Source organism: Saccostrea echinata, unplaced genomic scaffold, assembly GCF_033153115.1.
Source record: "Saccostrea echinata isolate AGI-Se365-2 ecotype Australia unplaced genomic scaffold, CSIRO_AGI_Sech_v1 ptg000015l, whole genome shotgun sequence".
NCBI classification, from domain to species: Eukaryota; Metazoa; Mollusca; class Bivalvia; order Ostreida; family Ostreidae; genus Saccostrea; species Saccostrea echinata.
In genome coordinates, this window is record NW_026889764.1 from 4,004,065 (window position 1) to 4,022,497 (window position 18,433).

Consider the following 18,433-nt stretch of genomic DNA (forward strand, 5'->3'; position numbering starts at 1 on the left):
TTTATATCCGCAATTTTAAAAGCAATTCTATGACAGAAATTAAGAGTGTCATATTCTTTTTCCGTATATTCAAAAGCACTGCACAAATGTGTTGTAATGTTTCCTCATTATCCAATTTATGGTAAGTATTCTCCTATATTCGTAACACGAGAACAAACCTATAATTTGGAATTAATTTTGTGAATCGAAATAACATGTTTTTACCGGCGTGTGTAGCATCCAACATATTTAATTTATGTTAAACCTTCTTTCGAAAAAGTCTGCGTAATGAATTTCACGTGTCAAAGTGCCTCCTATAATATATATTTTCTGTAATTTCAAACACAACTTTTCAGAACAGAAACCTCGATCCATTTTATTGGCAGACAGGAGCTTCTGTTACAATTCAGGACGGCTGTCCGCGATTAAGTACCATGTTTCTTCACGTGTTTTAATTGTGTACATTTCATCTTTTTTAAGTTATGAATGAAAGTGAGGCAATAATTTGATTATGAACGACCGACTGAGAAAGATGCTATGCTTCAACACCAGCCACAGAGAGAGATTCCAGGCACCCCCTTTAACGCACGTGCGACTGTCAGCTGTTCGCAAGCGCTCGCGTTCTGAGAGTTTGCCACTTAAGAAACAAACAAAAGCTAGCTTCCACCACTTAAACCATTCATAAACAATTTCGGTCATTTGTAAGCCTACAAAATTCCTTGTCTTAAGATCTGTATACATGCGAATAATTCCCTTTGCAATTTTCACGAGTTCTTGCTGAATCTAAAATAATAAGAAAGATCTGGAGATAACATACTGTCAACTTTCTTATTCTTTTCAAAGTGTTATTAGACCACAATTAGTTTCCACTCGCCACATTTCTAACATACGTTCAATTCAACTCATCAATGTAATCACTTTTACAGTACTGCTTTTGCTTTGTATCATGTACACATTGTTCAGTGTGCATATGTAAACTTCAAAATATTGTAAAATGAAACCAATGCATTGATTATGCGAAACTTTAACATCTTTTATATTTTTTAGTTCGATCATAAATCCTAGGGTCCATTCGAACACACTACAGAGCGAATATATTATCTTTACAAAGAATATTTTGTGAATTAAGAAACTTATTTACACACTTTTGACTATATAGTGTGGCCGACGACGTTGACTTTAAATATCAAAGTCGGATCCTGTTCAATCATGAAGCTACCATAAAACTAAGATATGTCTCAGACTGCTCTTAGGAAAAATTTAAGTTTCTTGAAGCCATCCTAACTTAACGATGCATCTTAAGAATTGTCTTGAGAGCCTAAAGTTGAGATCGATATACAGATTTTTATAAAAGCCTTATTAGAAACGTTTTCTATTTAATATATATATATATATATATATATATATATATATATATATATATATATATATATATATATATATATATATATATATATATATATATATATATATATATATATATATATAAGAACTATGAATTTGGGGACGCATTTGATTGACACATTTAATCCTTAACTTTTACGAAGTAAAACGTATCCTTAATATTTAATAAAATAGAAAATTGTTGCGTATTAATGAAAGATATTCAACTATTTTCTAGAAAATTCAGAGTAGAAATGCGAGAGAGCAAAACAACAGACCATTGTTGTCAGCTCGCGTTCAGTGATGTGAGCATAGTTATACAAACCTGGTCAAATATACACTGTAACAGAGCTCGTGCCATGTTTACAAATTAACACAGATGTAGGACGATATTATAAAATTATCATTTAAGTTCATTACTGAAGTTATTTTTGAATAAAAATAGAAATGCGAAATTGAAGTAAACAAAACAACAATGCAACAAGGCTCCTTTAAGAGCAACTGAAGAAATCATAAAATCTGTCTTATCCTTCTTTGAATTGTTCGTTAATTGTCACAAAAGAGATATCGATATTGGAAAACGATATGTAGTAATTATGCATTTTTTACTTCTTCAGGAAGAGATTTGAGTTTTCTTTGGAAAAGTTGGGGTTTCGTTTGATTTTGTTTTTAATATATGTTTTAATGGTTCGCTCTAATTTATAAAGAATTGTGTACTGAGCCACTGGGTAGTACTAATCGCACAGATATCGATGGTTCTAAATCGGCGCGAATAAAATCAATAATCGATATCACTGGTGTAAAGAATGTTTGTTACTTTAAAAAGTAGTAGGGGAGGGGGGCATTTTTCCGAGAGTAATGCTTGGTTTTAAGGACAGATGATACAAACAAACTTTTTCCAAAATTATGAAAATAACTAAGTATGCTCATATAAGTAAAATAAATGAATTTAGCCGCATAAAGTTTCATTTTTTATTCCAAGTTTCTCAATAATGTCCTTTAAGGAAGCTCTAAACACTGCCCACGGAAGAGTTCTTATTCCATAGTACTTTTAGGCAGTTAGAGTGATCTGCTCTTCGATGTAAAATGGAATAAACGAAAATTTACAATTAATGACACATATTGAATAAATAAATTATTCCTAATATTACATTGGACCAAGATAAATTAATTGAAATGCAAGGAATTCCCGAACAAAACAACAGTGATTTTTGTTCACTAATATTTCATTGTCTTTAAACATTTTTTTTTTTCTGGAGAAATATGACAGGAGCCCTAATATGTTGACAATGTCAGTATGATACATCTAGCTTTTTTCTTGAAGTCTCCAATTAAAGTTTTTAATTAGTGTTTAGAGTTTCCTTAAAGTAATGTAATGATATACTTTAAAAAGTTTGTAGCAAAATAAAAGTTGCCCCCCCCCCCCTTTCCACGAAATAGGATGGTATGTTTTTCGATTTTGTGAGTTTTTGATTCTTTTTTATCCTTGCTTTTCAATTTTTTTCGGGTATGTGTGTTGTCAATTATCCCCTCTCACTTTGAAAAAAAAAAGATGTTATTTGCCTGATTATACATAAACATAATACTTGGACATGTATACTATTGTGTATTCAAGTATGCATTTCAATTAATGAAAATTCACATTAACATTTTAAATTTTAATACATTTCCCTATTTTGTTTTAAATTAAGAATATATGCTAAAAGATATAGAGTTGCAATTTCAATTGTTTTTTTTTTTCATTTTTATTTTTTAAGAGGAATAACTCAAGATGTTGTAAAATTCTGATGATACAGTACCTCTAAGATGCTTCGCTTAACATCTAAGTAATGTCTTAAAGTGTCATAAGCTATTTCTTAAGAAGGATGTTAAGATACCTTGATGAACATACCCATGCACAGGAATTGTTCCGACTCGAGGGACTGGGGCGTATCCAAGTAAAGATCCGAGGCACGACTTGCACATCTTTGACAAGCAAACAATTAAGAAAAGAAGGGCGAATGCCCAGGTGCGAAAAACTTTATTTGGTGTGGGGAGGGTTTTTCGTTCAAAGTCCTTTTTCGTAAACTGCTATGTCAATTATAATAGCCCCCCAAAATTAAAAAAAAAAGGAGCGGATCCCCTTAAATCCCCTTGCAGGACCCATCGTAAATGCTCTGTTCACTTAGGTATAGAAACATAAAACAGAGAGAGAGAGAGAGAGAGAGATGATCGATTTATGTTCGTATGTGAGAAGCAATCATCCTGTCATATTTCATATATAGTATATTTAGAATATATAACTCAAAATGTACACGTATTTAAAATTTGCTTTATTCTAAATAATGTTTTCCAGTTTTACCCCCCCCCCCCAAAAAAAAATCTCCATACTTCATATGACTTCCAGATTAAAAGATATTCATCGAGAATAAATTTCTAGGTATATGCAATTTGAAATTTCAGATATAGTTAGGGTAATTGAAAAGATATTATCTGATAAGAGTTGTGAATAAACTAATTGTTGAGTTAATGTTGTATGTTTTATCTGAGGTACACATGTATAATTATAATTATTTGTATATATTCGTTATTGAATACACCCCTTCCCTATTAAAATTATGACTCTAACCAACAAATTAGATCCCCTTATATCATGTGAAATGTGCTGATGTGAAGTCGAAGACTTCAACAGGCGCGAAGTGTCAGTATGAGAAGGGTTCACCTCCTCATGGGGGATGGGGGTCACCCACCAAAAAAAATACGGAAAATTAAAAAAAAAAGAAGAAGGCCAAAATGGTGCCATTTTGTGTAATTAAAATGAAAAAAGGTTTTATTTTGGTTCGCTATTTATATTACGTTTTTACACATGTATTTCTGGTCTAGGTATCAAATAAAAAGAAATTGTTTGCCGTAGAAATTTTCTGTGAAGTAGAAAGACATCCAAGATTGTCATTTGACCAGTCAATAGTGATATATACCTTCTTTTTTTTTTTTTTTTAGCAGTTATGAAAACAGAATTGTAATGTCCACTTAACAAAATCGAGAAATTTTAATCCTGTACAATTCAGTATGGAAACTTCCATTTTGAATGCTTTGTTTTATGGTTTCCCAATAAAACAAAAATATATCCTGTAAACAATTTTTATTTCATTGTTGACTTAGTAAAATGCAATTTGCTTAGAACAATTTTTTTCGCATTTGACATCAAATAAAAATTTTCTCGTTTTCTGATCATTTTCCCCTTTTTCAACCATACTGCAATATAAATATTTAATTTTTACAGATTGAGTAAAATGATGTGTTGGCTACAGCCTTTTTGCCTATACGGAATATACGCCACTGCCCATCTCGTTGAATTCTTCTCTAAACCCAGGATTAACGCCTTTTCAGTTATCTTTTGGGGGGATATTACAGAACAATTTTTTGTCAGTGTGTGAGTGTGTGCACATGTATGTGTTCCATACCCCTCCCCCCTTTCCCTCGATCTGACTGACACAAGTAATGCATCTCACTGCGTCAAGGCAGAGTATTTATTTGAAGGAGGCGTCAATGACCCAAATTCTACCCATAAGGTAATATGAAATATATAGGATTTCATGAGTTTTCGTCTTCATTAAGGTGTAATTACTTCCATATTGGAAATTCCATATGATTACGTAAGTGGTCCTTAGAGGTTCCACTGAACTCTTTTTATCCGTTTGCAATTGTCTACGTATACATTCTGTTAAATTTTGACCATTAAATGAGGTCAAACATAATTTCAGAAATAAAAATTAAAAGAATGTCAAAATTAAAAATATAAGTAAAAACAGAGAAATATGCGGAAATAAGATGTCCTTACGGGTTTCTCCTTCTTTTAGCATCAGAAAGTATGTATTCTGTTATCGGATTGGTTGCCTGATTCTGCACCAACGAATCATATTTCGTTTAACAATAGCTTATTGGCTAAACGGAACACTCGCGTTTTGGACTACCTAAGAGTTTTATGCAAAAACTTGGCTTTGAAGTTATTTTCCTGCGTTTTTAGATCCCGAAAAACTAATAGCCACATCATATTTTAAAGGTATTTCATTAGTTTTCCCGTAATTTAAGGTTATATGTACAAAAAGAAAGTTAAAGTCAGATTGTTCATGCATTTCGAATTTCCTCGAACTGTTTAAGATTAAAAAAATATATTGTTGATTGTGTTGAACTATTTCTGGATAGAGGTAATGGATTCAGTAACTATATTTTCATTCAGGCGCATATTTAAATGTTGAGTCCTATTTTTATCGCATTGCGACTTTTTTTTTTTTTACAATGTAACCAATTCTAAAGAGCAAACACCTGTATTGTCACCAATTCTCGAAAGCAAATAAGACAACAGTAGGTCTGTTTATATGCTTAGGTAGCTAGCTAGACACAGTCAAGATAGAATTAGATTTGGTCTGGGTCTGTCAACAGAATTGAACTCTTAAGTATCTATAAACATGCAACCCATTTTATTAATTGCCAAGTATTCTGACTGTTTGTTTACTAAATTCAGAATATGAACTATATTATAGTATGTTCAATAAAAAAGATTTATGATATACTTGCATTTCATTTTACTTTGCTATGATGGCAGGTACCATCCAAAACAGGGAAAATGTCTCTGTCGAGCAGGGAGTGGGACGACCTGAAGTCCCTACTGGACAAAGCAGTGTACAAGTTCCTAGGCTTCACTGAACCCTCACTGGTCACAGCTGCGCTTAACTGTATTGACAAAGGATATGACAAGAAAAAAACCATCAGTAAGTCAGAGTGTCTGAAAAAACAAATATTTCTATCAGTCATTTGGATGGATGACTTAGTGGTTTACCAGTCTGAAGCAAATTCTATCAGTGTCAATAAATTCTAATAAAGTTCATGGGCCTAATTCAAAACAAATATGGTGCTGGTCATGACTGGTCACTGTTTCACCTGAGAAAGTTTACGTCAAATTGCAGAACATCTATGCCTACCCTGGCCTTGTAAGTACTCAAAATGATTGTGTAAATGTTTCTGTGGATCAGTACAACACCAATGATTATCGTGGAACATGGCAATAGATCAGAATACAATAAGTGCTTTGTAAAAAATATAAAACTTGTGCTCCCTAAAGCATTTTTGAAGAAAAGACAAGACTTTCCGGGTACAATGAAAAATTCTGGATTGTTAAGGCTGATAATAATCAGTCACATGGACCAGTAGTACAACAAATTTAATCAGACATTTTGATTTTCTATCTGTAGGACCAATGGTTTTCGGAATCTTGAGTGTCAGTCTGCGAACTATTTTAGACTTAGTGCTGGGTTGGTGGTTTCATAAATATTGCTAGGTAGAACCGTAGAATGTTCTTTTGTTAAAACTATATTGTCTTGTGACCTGGTTTTAACAGTTTGTTGGCAATGCAAAATTAACAGGGGCAGATAATCCATGTGTGAACATCAAATCATTCATAGACTTAAGAATGTCAACATGGCAGATAAATTTGAAGCGAGAAACAAAATGCTGAGAAAATGAATTAAATTTTTCCTATATATGGACTTATTTTTTGTGGTGGAAGGTACATATAAGTAATGTTTGATTTTCAATTGTGATCACATTCTGTTTTGCTGCATTGCAGCAACATGTGATATATTTTAAACTGTTGTGAGGGCATATCCCAAGACACAGTTAGAATATTCTAGCTAAAAATTGACAGAAACACTATTTAACCAGCCAAATGTTTTCAGTCAATTAATTTGATCACATTAATGAAGAGGATCTTTATTGAATATTCTTTTGATTATTTAAGAAATTGTAGAATGCCACATTAAAGCACTAGTTCACTCTGAGCTGTGTTTCTTTTCTAAATCTTGATTTAACCTGAAATTTAGTGTCTAGAGACATTTTTTTCACAAGCTTATCAGGCTTGTCATAGATAACTTTTTTGCAAGCCCATGCAATGATAATTTTACCAGCCTGTGGCATAGGGACTTGTGTTTTTTGCTCAGACTGCAGTGTGTTGTTACAGTTTTAATGACTGACAAAATTTTATTGAAACACAGACATTGTAGAATAGTTTTTCAAAGTACAATGCAACATGGTAACACTAGCTCGTAAGAAAACCTTTTTATCCTAAGTGTCCATTTGTTGAAAATATTTTTTAGGGAATAGACTTAAGGATTGAAGATTTTTTTTATTATAATTTGTTTGAATGTGATCAAAATATAAGTTAAGATTTTTTCATACATGAAAAAAGCAATCCTATTTTGTTAAATATGTGATAATGGACCCCTATCTGAGTTATGAGGCTACCACAGTGACAGGAAAACCTGTCAGTTGTAGATTAAAATCAAAGAGAAGAAAGCTACGAAATATGTAATGTGATTGATTATTGCATGGATTTGATGTAAGCATTGATTGTTTGTTATATTTCAGTTGAACATTTACTTATTTATTGATTATCAGGTAAGCTGGAAGTTATTTTAGATGACAGACAGGCAGAAAAATTCTCTGAGAAACTTTTTGATGTCTGGGATGATTATAGAACAAAGAGTCAGCGTAAAAAGAGGAAGGTCAGTTTAAAAGATACAAAAATTCTGGTGGTTTGAAATATTTTCTCTGTATTTGTTGACCTGACACAATTTGTGTGAGTATTTTTGTCATTCCATTAAGAAAGATACCTTTTAACAGGAGGGTGACAGAGAGAGGGATGAAGCGACGGAAAAGAAAAAGCGGAGGTTTGTAGACGATGGTCCTGTTGAAGTACCAGTGCCAGCCATTCCTGGCCCCGGAAATCCCAGCCCTGGACAACTGACTGGAGACAAGGTATTGAGATTCTACTGTCTACAATCTGTGTTGATTTTTCCTTGAATGATTGATAACATGTCAAATTTGATCATTTGTAAAAGAGTATTTACCCATAAATCAGAGTCCTGTTCAACAGCGCTAGCGAACATTTCTGTTGGAGGTACTGTATAAGGAATTTTGGTGAGTGCTTGCAAACATTCGATCTGTTGAACAGGCCTCAGGTATTTTCATTTTGTAAGTTTCATTTCATGATGCCTGTATACTGGTATAACAAGGAGAGCTAGAAGGCTTAAACTTGACAAACTTTTCAGCATTTTTCTTGAACAAAATATCTTATTTTTTCCATGACCCATTTTTCGGACATCCATAGTAGTTAAAAAGAGTTATATTTGATAAGATAAAAACGGTTTTTGTGGTACCTTTGTAGCAGACATTATGTCTGTCGGACCATTTTTCTCGAATGAATTTTATACAAAAAGAGGTAACTTATACTGTAGGTGACATGTGTACCCTGAACATACATTGTATGTCTTTTAATAAAATTTCTTTGATTTATCATTTTGGAGGCCAAAAAAATTAATTGTTGTTTTTTGTATTACAGATAAAAGAAATGATGGCTAATGCTAAGAACCTGATTAATGAGAGGAAGACCCAGCTCTCTGCCATGATGCCTCCTCCCCCAAAGACTCAGGTACTTTTGATATAGACATGTACGTGATTGTTCCCCCCCCCCCCCCCCCCCCCCAAAGTCTCAGGTACTTTTGAGATATGACATGAACATGATGCTTCCTCCCTTAAAGACAGATAGTTTTGAGATATAAATGTATGTGATATGTGATGCCTCCCCCCCCCCCCCTACACACACACAAAGTCTCAGGTACTTTTGAGATGCACATGATGCCTCCTAACCCAAAACTCAGGTACTTTTGAGATATACATGTACAGGAATTTAAAGCATCCACAAGATTTTTTTGTCACATATATTTGTTGGGTTTTTGTGTGTGTATGTGTGAGTGTGAACATTTACAAAAAAATCAGCTTAATTTTGCAAAACGTAAGCACCATGAAATATTTTCTTTTTGCAAGAAATTTTCAAATAAAAAAATGCATAATAAATAAGTTTTTAAACGTTGATAATAATAAATCTTATAAATTCAATGTCAGAATTCCTTTTTTAGCATTAAAATTTTATAAATTCAATGTCAGATATTATTTTTTAATATTAAAATTTTAAACAATTTAAGAAGATCTTTCATTTTAAGATCTTGTCATTCAGCAGGGGGGATTGTCCCACAATGAAATCCTTATGAATGAAGCATTAGAAAAAGTGAGGCGAGCTCAGGAACTACAGGCCAAAATACAGAACCAGATGTCTGGTCTCATGCAAGGGTAAGAAACATAGAATTAATCAAGTCTGTAGATCAGCTAAGCCTGAGATTCAAATTTAGATAAATTCAAAATAATATGTATGGATTTAGGGTTTTCTGGGTTAAATCAAAGGTCTCTCTGACTGAAAATTAGTGTAAAAATAGAACCAAGAAAAAAAAGAATGGTTCATAGATGTTAATTCAAACACTTGATGCTGGTGTTTGACTTAATGCAAAGATTTAGGTACAAATGCTGTAAATGTACATAAATTAGTGCACTCAGAAGTTAGCACAGTCTGCCTAGCCGCCCTTGTCATTTTATGAGCTTTATTGTAAATGAGCACATTTGGAGCAAAGCTTCTATATGAACTTGATTTCATAAAAGATTAGCATGTACTTGAAATAACGGACAAAAAGAAGCTTGAAAGGTGGTAAAATATGATCACCACTAAAATTAGAGTATTTGTAATGTAGGAAAATTAACTCTGCAGGTTATTATTACCCATTACAATATATAGTGTACATACATGAATATGATTTTTAAATGAGTATATTCTTAAAGTTACAATGGTAATTTAGTTCATGCACATATCACACATGAGTATTTATTTATTTTTAGGAAGGGAGGTCAGGGTGCAACCATCCCAACAAAGTGAGTAAATATTTTTTGCATTTTTCACATAATATCACCAAAAAAATGTCCAAAAACAGAAATCACATTTTCATAAATACATGTATGAGAAAATGAAACATCCAGTTCTTATAAGATCTCTGTAAACAAATCTATTTTTGTATTTCAGACCCACACCACTGATCTTAGATGCTGAAGGTCGGACGATTGATGCTAACACAGGACAGGCCATTCAACTGACCCATCACACCCCTACATTAAAGGTTTCTATGTATAATTTATTATCCCCTACATTAAAGGTTTCTATGTTTCATTTATTATAAACTTATTGGTACACATCTCTAACTTGTTGTATTTTTTAAGTTTACGTGTTGTTATGTGTCAATCATATGTTGCACCAAATGGTGCAACATATAAAAATGCATCGCTGGTATAATTTTTGAATTTTACAGAGATTTATCCAGATATAAAATGTTTTTATTTTATTTAAGATTGATTTATTGTGGAAAGTAAAGCTGGATGGTAGTTGTTAGAAATATGTTGTTGTTTTATTAAGATACCACATATACATGTAAGTGTCTCACTGTGCTGGACTAACAGTAATTCATTGATTAAAATACTACCTACTCATGTTGCATATACATGTAATTTCTTTGTTTTCAGGCCAATATCAGAGCCAAACGCAGAGAACAGTTCAAAGGTCTGATAGAGAAACCCCCAGAGGAGATCAGCGAGGGGAAATACTTTGATCCCAGAGTAGGGTGTGTTATAAAGTCTCGTTGATACTGGATATAAAATCCTCCAATAGATGCTGTATAATCATAGTGATGTGTTATAAAGTCTCAATATGTCATCAGACTAAATGTACACCTAAAATTTCTTAAAAGATCCTGTAAAATTATGTTCAAAAATGTTTCTATACAATCAAATGCATATTTATTAGTAATAAACAAGAAAAGAGGTACACAGCATCATAACCAGATTTGGTGAATTGTGCTTATCTAAAAATAGCAAGTTTTATTTTATAAATCAATGTAATGTGCAGAAAGCAAAGTGCTATTTATAATGTTTCGCAACTGATATTTACATATCTTTTCTACAGAGCAAGGCAGGCACAGAGACCAAAGAGGGGATTTAAGTTCCATGAACATGGGAAATTTGAGGCTATTGCCTCTAGACTTCGTGCTAAGGTAATTCCCAAGAATTTTCAGCATTATTTCTTGAATTCTGATCTGTAAAAATATACATGTTTATTTTAAGGAAAATTGAAAGCATTGAACTGCAGGCAAGTAATGTTTTACATTGTCCCCAAATGTTGAAATAAAATAATCTTAAGCCTCATTTTGTATAATCACAAGTTTCACTTCAAAATGTAATTCAGAAAAACTGTTAAAATAAAAATAATCTTGTATCCTTGAAGTCTCATTATATACTGCCCTAGATACAAGTGACTGTAAATCAGTAAATTTTCATGACATCTTATTTCCATGAGAAAGTTATTTGGTATATTAGTGAGAACAAAATTTCAGGAGTTTGGGATATTTATATAATTTTAATAACACAAATACATGCGAGAATGGAATTTTTGAGAGCAGACAATCTAGCATATAAAATATCATGAATAAAATTTGATTTACAGTTTTCACTAAAATTTTGTTGTTTTTTTTAAAGGCCCAGCTTGACATTTTACAAAGTGAGATAGCACAAGCAGCAAAAAAGACAGGTATTGCCTCTGCTGCTAAACTTGCTACCATTGCACCAAAGAAAGAATTGGTAGGTTACCAAAAATGACTAAAATATATAAAAAAAAAAAAAAAACTAAAATTTTATAACTATGACACAAAGAGTACAAAAAATTTTAAAAAATGCAATAATGTAGCATATTTACATTTATATATAGCTCTCTTAAAAATGAAACCTTCACTTTTGTTCAGTGAGCTGAATAACTTTGACCCAATGAACAATGAACAAAGAACATGGATGTTTTCCATTAACCATCTTCTAGCAATATTCGGATCACAAAGTCATTAGGTTAAATTATCTGAGTTATCTTGTGACATAAAAGTTTGAAAGACACCAATAATTTTTACAGCCCTAATTCATGAACACTCGATTTATGAATAATATACCTTTTCTCATATTCATACATGTATAAAATGTACTGTGTTTGTTTCCAGAGAGAGGGTGAGATTCCTGCCGTGGAATGGTGGGATAGCTTTCTCCTACCTAATGACAGTTATGATGGAATTGAAGACAGACTGAAAGATGGAAACTTTGAAGGCATCACACATTTGGTGGAACACCCTATACAACTCAAACCCCCAAGTAATTGACTATTTGCATATCTTAGCATTGCCATCTTTCAAGTTCACAAAATGTACAATTAAACATGATGTCAGCATAAATGTGAGTAGTCAGTACATATTTGTGGCAAAACTGTGTGTAGTTGTTAAGTAATGCAAAACAATGAAATATTAACTCGATGCTAATGATTTAAGACTAGAAAGTCCTTGTGATGGAAGAATTTCTGTGATTTTCTATCATTTTGTGTGCTAAATAATTCTAAATGATTAGAACCTTAAGTTTGCAAGCATACATGTTCATTTAACTAAAGATGAAAGAATAAAAAAATAAATCACAAAAAAGAATTTTGATATAATTATATTGTTTTAATTCAGATGAACCTGAAAAGGGGCCTCAGATACCTGTATATCTAACGAAAAAGGAGAGGAAAAAATTACGACGACAGAATCGACAGGAAAATCAGAAGGAAGTAACAGAGAAGATAAGACTGGGATTGATGCCTCCTCCAGAACCTAAAGGTGGCGCTGCTGTGTAGTTAATGTTTGATTCAGATAAGGCAGTCCCTCTCGAAGCTTGGTTATAAATGTATTTTATGTTTCAAAGCTGAGCTAAAAATGCATTTCATACTCAGAAGTTAGGCCAAAACATTTCATAAAAGGGATCATATGTGCAGTTCTATTGTACAGGGATAGACATATTGTTACAATAATTAGGACATGACTTCATATGAGTAATTTGAAAATTATATATGTATTTTTATACATGTATTGCAATTCCCATGGCCAAATTAATGGCATTGACAGTATTTAAATTTTGGATTGTAGTTTATACAGTCATTCTGTTAACACTATTAACAAAATGATCTGTTTTGCTTTATAGTTCGGATGGCCAATTTAATGCGAGTGTTGGGAACAGAAGCTGTACAGGACCCTACAAAAGTAGAGGCCCATGTCAGAGCACAAATGGCCAAACGACAAAAGTAAGAGATTCCACACAGAAACCTACTTGTTTTTATTTGAACATGCTATAGAATTTACTTTAAATTAATTTATAAATGGTACTTCAAATAATAATCTCCTCTGTGTATGTGTAGACCCCATTTATGGGTCAGTAAATTGCTAAAAGGCTCACTCGTTATTACGTTCATTTTGTCTTGGTAAAGTATCATAACACCGAGGGCAACATAATAAAAGTTTCAAATAAAACCCATTAAAACATCGTTTTGAAAGCTTATGATATCCCTGAATGGGGTTGTATTTCTTCCATTCTGTTTTCATCTTCTTGTTTATGTACCTGTATATTTCTTTGTGCTGTTAAACTCTTTTTCCTTTATTTCTAATGCAGTATTTATATTTTGTAGTAAACTTTGGCTTTGTGCTTTCATTCCTGCCATTTTCTTTTACTTTTGCTTCAATGTGAATGTAGATAAAAAAAATTTCACTGAAAAACTGTTTCTTATTCAACAAATGTTCATTACTTAAAAGACAACAAAAAACCTTGTTTTCATTAATTTTTGTTTAGATTTATTTTTACAAATTTCATTTCACTCAAACAGAGCTTCACAAGATTTGATTACACACAAGCTTTATGTCACAACTGGCAATTATATATCCGTGTTCTTGTTGTCATTTGTGAGTTAGCCAAGACATTATCCAAGCTGTTAAAACTTGACTGAAGTTAAAATTTTGTCAAAATAATGTTTGATACCCAAGCTGTCAATTATTGCAGTTTAACACCAAACCGAAGTGTGCAGTGGGTTTAACATACACTAACACAATTAATGCAACCTTTCATTTTAGAAATTAGTTTTATTTTGTAACCAAGATATGAAAAAATAAAGTAAATTTACAGAGGTAAAGAAACTAGAAGCTATAAATATGCATCACTAATCACCTAATAGGCCTGGTAGTTTACACACGGACACCTTGTCAGCGTTGTATCTTATAAAACAGTCACTGAAATAACGAGACCCCACTGTATATTAGAAACATGAATATTGGATTTAAATCTTGTAAATAAATGCATTTTAGAGCTCATGAAGAGGCCAATGCAGCAAGAAAACTGACAGCAGAGCAGAGGAGTTTGAAAAAAGAGAAGAAATTGAAGGAGGATACATCCCTGGGGGTTCATGTGTCTGTATACAGGTCAGAGGGACGTTTATGTAATAAATGTACATACACATTACATTACCTAACAATGAATATTTTTCCTTCAACATTGAAATCAGTAGTTATATTACCTGCAGGTCTTACTGGAATGTAGTAGTTTTTTTTCCAATATCAATGTGAGGACCAGAAATATTCATCTTAATTAATTCCTTTTATTAATGCACCCTTCACTTTAGAAATCATTGAATCAGTGTCATGAGCTCACTATGATACATTATCTCCATTATTACAACCACAGGTAAGAATTTAATTTTTTTTTTTAGATTAAGAGATTTGACAAATCCAGCAAAGAAGTTTAAGATTGAAGCTAATGCCAAGCAGTTGTACATGACGGGGATAGTTATCATGCACAAGGAGTGTAATGTAGTGGCCGTCGAGGGAGGGCCAAAACAACAGAGGAAATTCAGGCGACTCATGCTCAATAGAATCAAATGGAATGAGGATAAACATAAAAAGTCAACAAAAGATGATGGTAAAGTTTAGAGACCTCCAATTATCCATACTGATTAAATATATACAAAGAGGGATAGATATTACAATAATTAAGAAATTGTTGTCCCCAAGAAGTTTAGGTACATAATATATGTTTGTTGAACAAAACATTGTCCATTTGTACCACAAAAGGTACTTACACGTAAAACATATCAAAATGCATTGATTTGGTAATGTAAATTAAATCCCAATATTGAATTTGCACATGAAAACAAATGAATTTTTCTAATTTATTACTTGCTTTGGATCAAATTATTCAACCAGCACAAGCAAATAAATATCTGTTAAATGAGTGAAAAATCATTAATGAAATGAAATACATGTGTAATATTTCCTGTTTTGTTTATTTCTAGATGACAGTGATTCTGAAGAAGAGCAGGATAAATCCAACAAATGTGTTCTAGTGTGGGAGGTAGGTTTTTACATAAATAGTTTTCACACTTATGAATACTAGGAACATATTTACCATTTTAAAGTTTTTGAAGTGAATAACCTTATAACAAGTACAGTGTATTCTATCGTCACTTCAAGTTACTTGTAATACATTTACAGTACTTAACATGCACAGTATTCATGTTCTTTCTGAAACAGAAAAAAAGAGCTCAGTTTAATATTTTTTCTCTCTCTTTTACCTCACCTGCTCAAGTGAGCTTTTCTGATCGGAATTTCTCGTCTGTTGTCATTATTGTTGTCATCATCTTTGCAAGCCAAGGGATTTCATTCCACTTTGCTCTCCACAAACCCTTGGCAGATTATGGCACTAAAATTGTGGCTGATGCATTGTTTCTTTCAAGCTAGACCTTTGAAACCACTTTTCAAAACAGCTTTCATGTTGCATTACATCAGACGAACAGTCATCTATAAACGTTTTGCTACTTCGTGTTCTTGTACACATGTATACGTTATATTCTCACTTCATATCTATCTTCTTCCATTGATAAACCTTTATCTCTTATAGTTCCTCAACCTCTGCTTTTATGTACATCTCTATTTCTTGTTTATAATGGATACCAAAATACAATTTGAAATCTGTTACCTGATTGGCTGAAATCCTGAGTTAAAATTTAGTGCATCCAGAAGATGTTGCTTATATGGGCCACAGTTTTAGAAGTGTAATCTGCCAAGGGTTGGTGGAGAGCAAAGCAGACCGAAGACCCCTGGCTTGCAAAGATGTGTCATCATAAACTTTTCAAAAACTCGTTTTCTTCAGAAGCATTGGGCCAATTTTAACCAAACCTGGCACAGAGTACATGGGTGAAGAGGATTCATCTTTGTTGGAATAAAGGGCCATGACCTCTTGAAAGGGGAGGTAATCAAGAAAAGGCAAAAATAGGGTGGGGATCATAAAAATCTTCTTCTCAAGGACCATTGAGCCAAAAAAGAAGAACATATGTCAAAGCTTCTTGACATAGTGTAAATTCAAGTTTGCTCAAATCATGGCCCCAGGGACATAGGTGGGAGGGTTAGGGGGGCAATGTTCTGAAGAACAGCAAGGCTAAGGTGACTCAGGTGAGCATTGTGGCCCATGGACCTCTTAATATATGTAAAAAACAATCCCTTATGGAGAAAGATAATGTAATTGAATTGATTTTAGGTGTATCAGGTATTTTTTTCCTAGACTTTGGTGTGAAATTTATCTTGTGCTTGTATTGAATAATGAATTTTAGAAACATACTTGTATATTAAACATTTTTTTTTTAAGAAATGGTAAGTTTCCATTATTATTTCATGTAGGGAACTACCAAACAGAGAGCCTTCACAGACTTCAAGTTTAAAGTGTGTCCGACGGAAGCATTCGCTCGTGAACAGTTTAAAAAATGTGGTGTGGAGCAATACTGGGACTTAGCATTCAGTGGGGCTGTATTAGAGTCTACACAAGATGATGACTTCTTATAGCATCAAAGTGTACACTGATCTGATGTCTAATGAAAGATGAAATGACTTGTCTAATGAAAAACAAGGTTTTAGCAAAACTGGTTACAGTTAAAATATGATGCTAAGATTGGTTCAAGGACATATGTGCAAAGTAAATACTTGTATTATTACCCATTTTGTGGGAAAAAAATTCTAAAGAAATTAAAAAGGAAACAAAATCCAGCATTGAAGCTTAATTGTTTTCATTAAATATGAAAGGGAAAAATGACAAGGGAGAAAGAGAAATCTAAGTTCTCCCCATAATTTTAGGGAAGAACCTTATCTTAAAACAGGTACAAGTATCCTGCAATGCAATAAGAATACATGGTTGTGATAACATACATACATGTTTTATTTATTGCCCATTGCAATTTCTTATTAATGCTTTATTACAAAAATAATACATAATAAATTTAATCAGTTATAAAGGAGAAGTGTACATGAAGGTGTGGGTAATGTGTAGGATTGATTTAACAGCTGTAAGAATCGCTTGATTTGGTTAGATTTCAGGTTTGATATACTAGTACATGTAAATTGTTTTTTTAATGAGATACTCAGTTACTAGTGCTGGGTACATCAGTAGGCATATGGTTTAATCTGAAATCCAGACCTACCTGTATGTATAGTCGCTATACCAAAAGACCTTACAACATATACATGGAAATGTTATTGCCCAGTGTAGTTAATGAAATGAAGTTTGTCATAGGAAGCATGATTTGGTTGCTTTTTTGAAATTCACGACTGCATTTTTGTATGATTTTGTTGTGATTCATTGTTTTTGGTATTGTTCACATAAAGTATCAATCAATAAGCAGAAGCTTTCATTACGTATGATAACATGCAGCAATTGAAGAACACATGCTACTATTTCTGTCAAAGTAAGTGTGTTCAGGACATTTGATCGCTGTGGCATTCCCGCTGTCACATCTATAGTATGCATCCCATGGTCTCATTATGAACTGGTAACTGCCATCTGGTCTTCCGGTACAATCTGGAAGTAGTCCCACTCCCCATGGATCAGATGCTGGTATAGCAAACTTTTGTATGCACGTACCGTTGTAAGGATAAGTTTGTATTACTCATACTCGGTCAATAGGACATTGCTCCTCTTCCACTAACCTATTCTGATAGCATCGAATAAATGCTTTATGTGAGTAGAAGAGAGGATGTTTAAAAACACCATTAGCAAACAATTGCCAGGCTGGTAACCATTATCACATTGTCCGCCGTGTCAGTTCCGAAATAAGTTGAGCCAGAAGAATCTGTTTATGGTAATATGTAACATGTACATGGTGTACTCAAATATGGTATAGTTAATCTTGACAATGCCATTTGAATGAGACAGATCCATTAAAATATGATTTGAATTACCATACCTATACTGGATTCCTAAGCTACCTAAAACTCCTTACATATAAAAG

The 18,433-nt window shown here is 32.8% G+C and overlaps 1 protein-coding gene across 2 annotated transcripts; it reads left to right on the top strand.

Moving 5' to 3' along the window:
• The first annotated feature begins 5,330 nt into the window (after positions 1–5,330).
• LOC133187417 (U4/U6 small nuclear ribonucleoprotein Prp3-like) lies at positions 5,331–17,161 on the top strand. 2 transcript variants are annotated; one of them, XM_061322781.1, is made up of 18 exons: positions 5,331–5,404; positions 5,948–6,113; positions 7,795–7,901; positions 8,020–8,154; positions 8,738–8,827; positions 9,416–9,525; positions 10,123–10,155; positions 10,304–10,397; positions 10,798–10,895; positions 11,237–11,324; positions 11,806–11,907; positions 12,312–12,459; positions 12,813–12,956; positions 13,318–13,417; positions 14,469–14,582; positions 14,870–15,078; positions 15,452–15,510; positions 16,833–17,161. In XM_061322781.1, exons 2-18 carry the CDS (start codon positions 5,969–5,971, stop codon positions 16,992–16,994), a joined length of 1,938 nt encoding a protein of 645 aa, XP_061178765.1. In that variant the 5' UTR covers positions 5,331–5,404; positions 5,948–5,968; the 3' UTR covers positions 16,995–17,161. The 2 variants fall into 2 exon arrangements, with proteins under 2 accessions (XP_061178765.1, XP_061178764.1); XM_061322780.1 differs by having other exon boundaries at positions 5,332–5,404; positions 9,413–9,525; positions 16,833–17,159.
• The last annotated feature ends 1,272 nt before the right edge of the window (positions 17,162–18,433 follow it).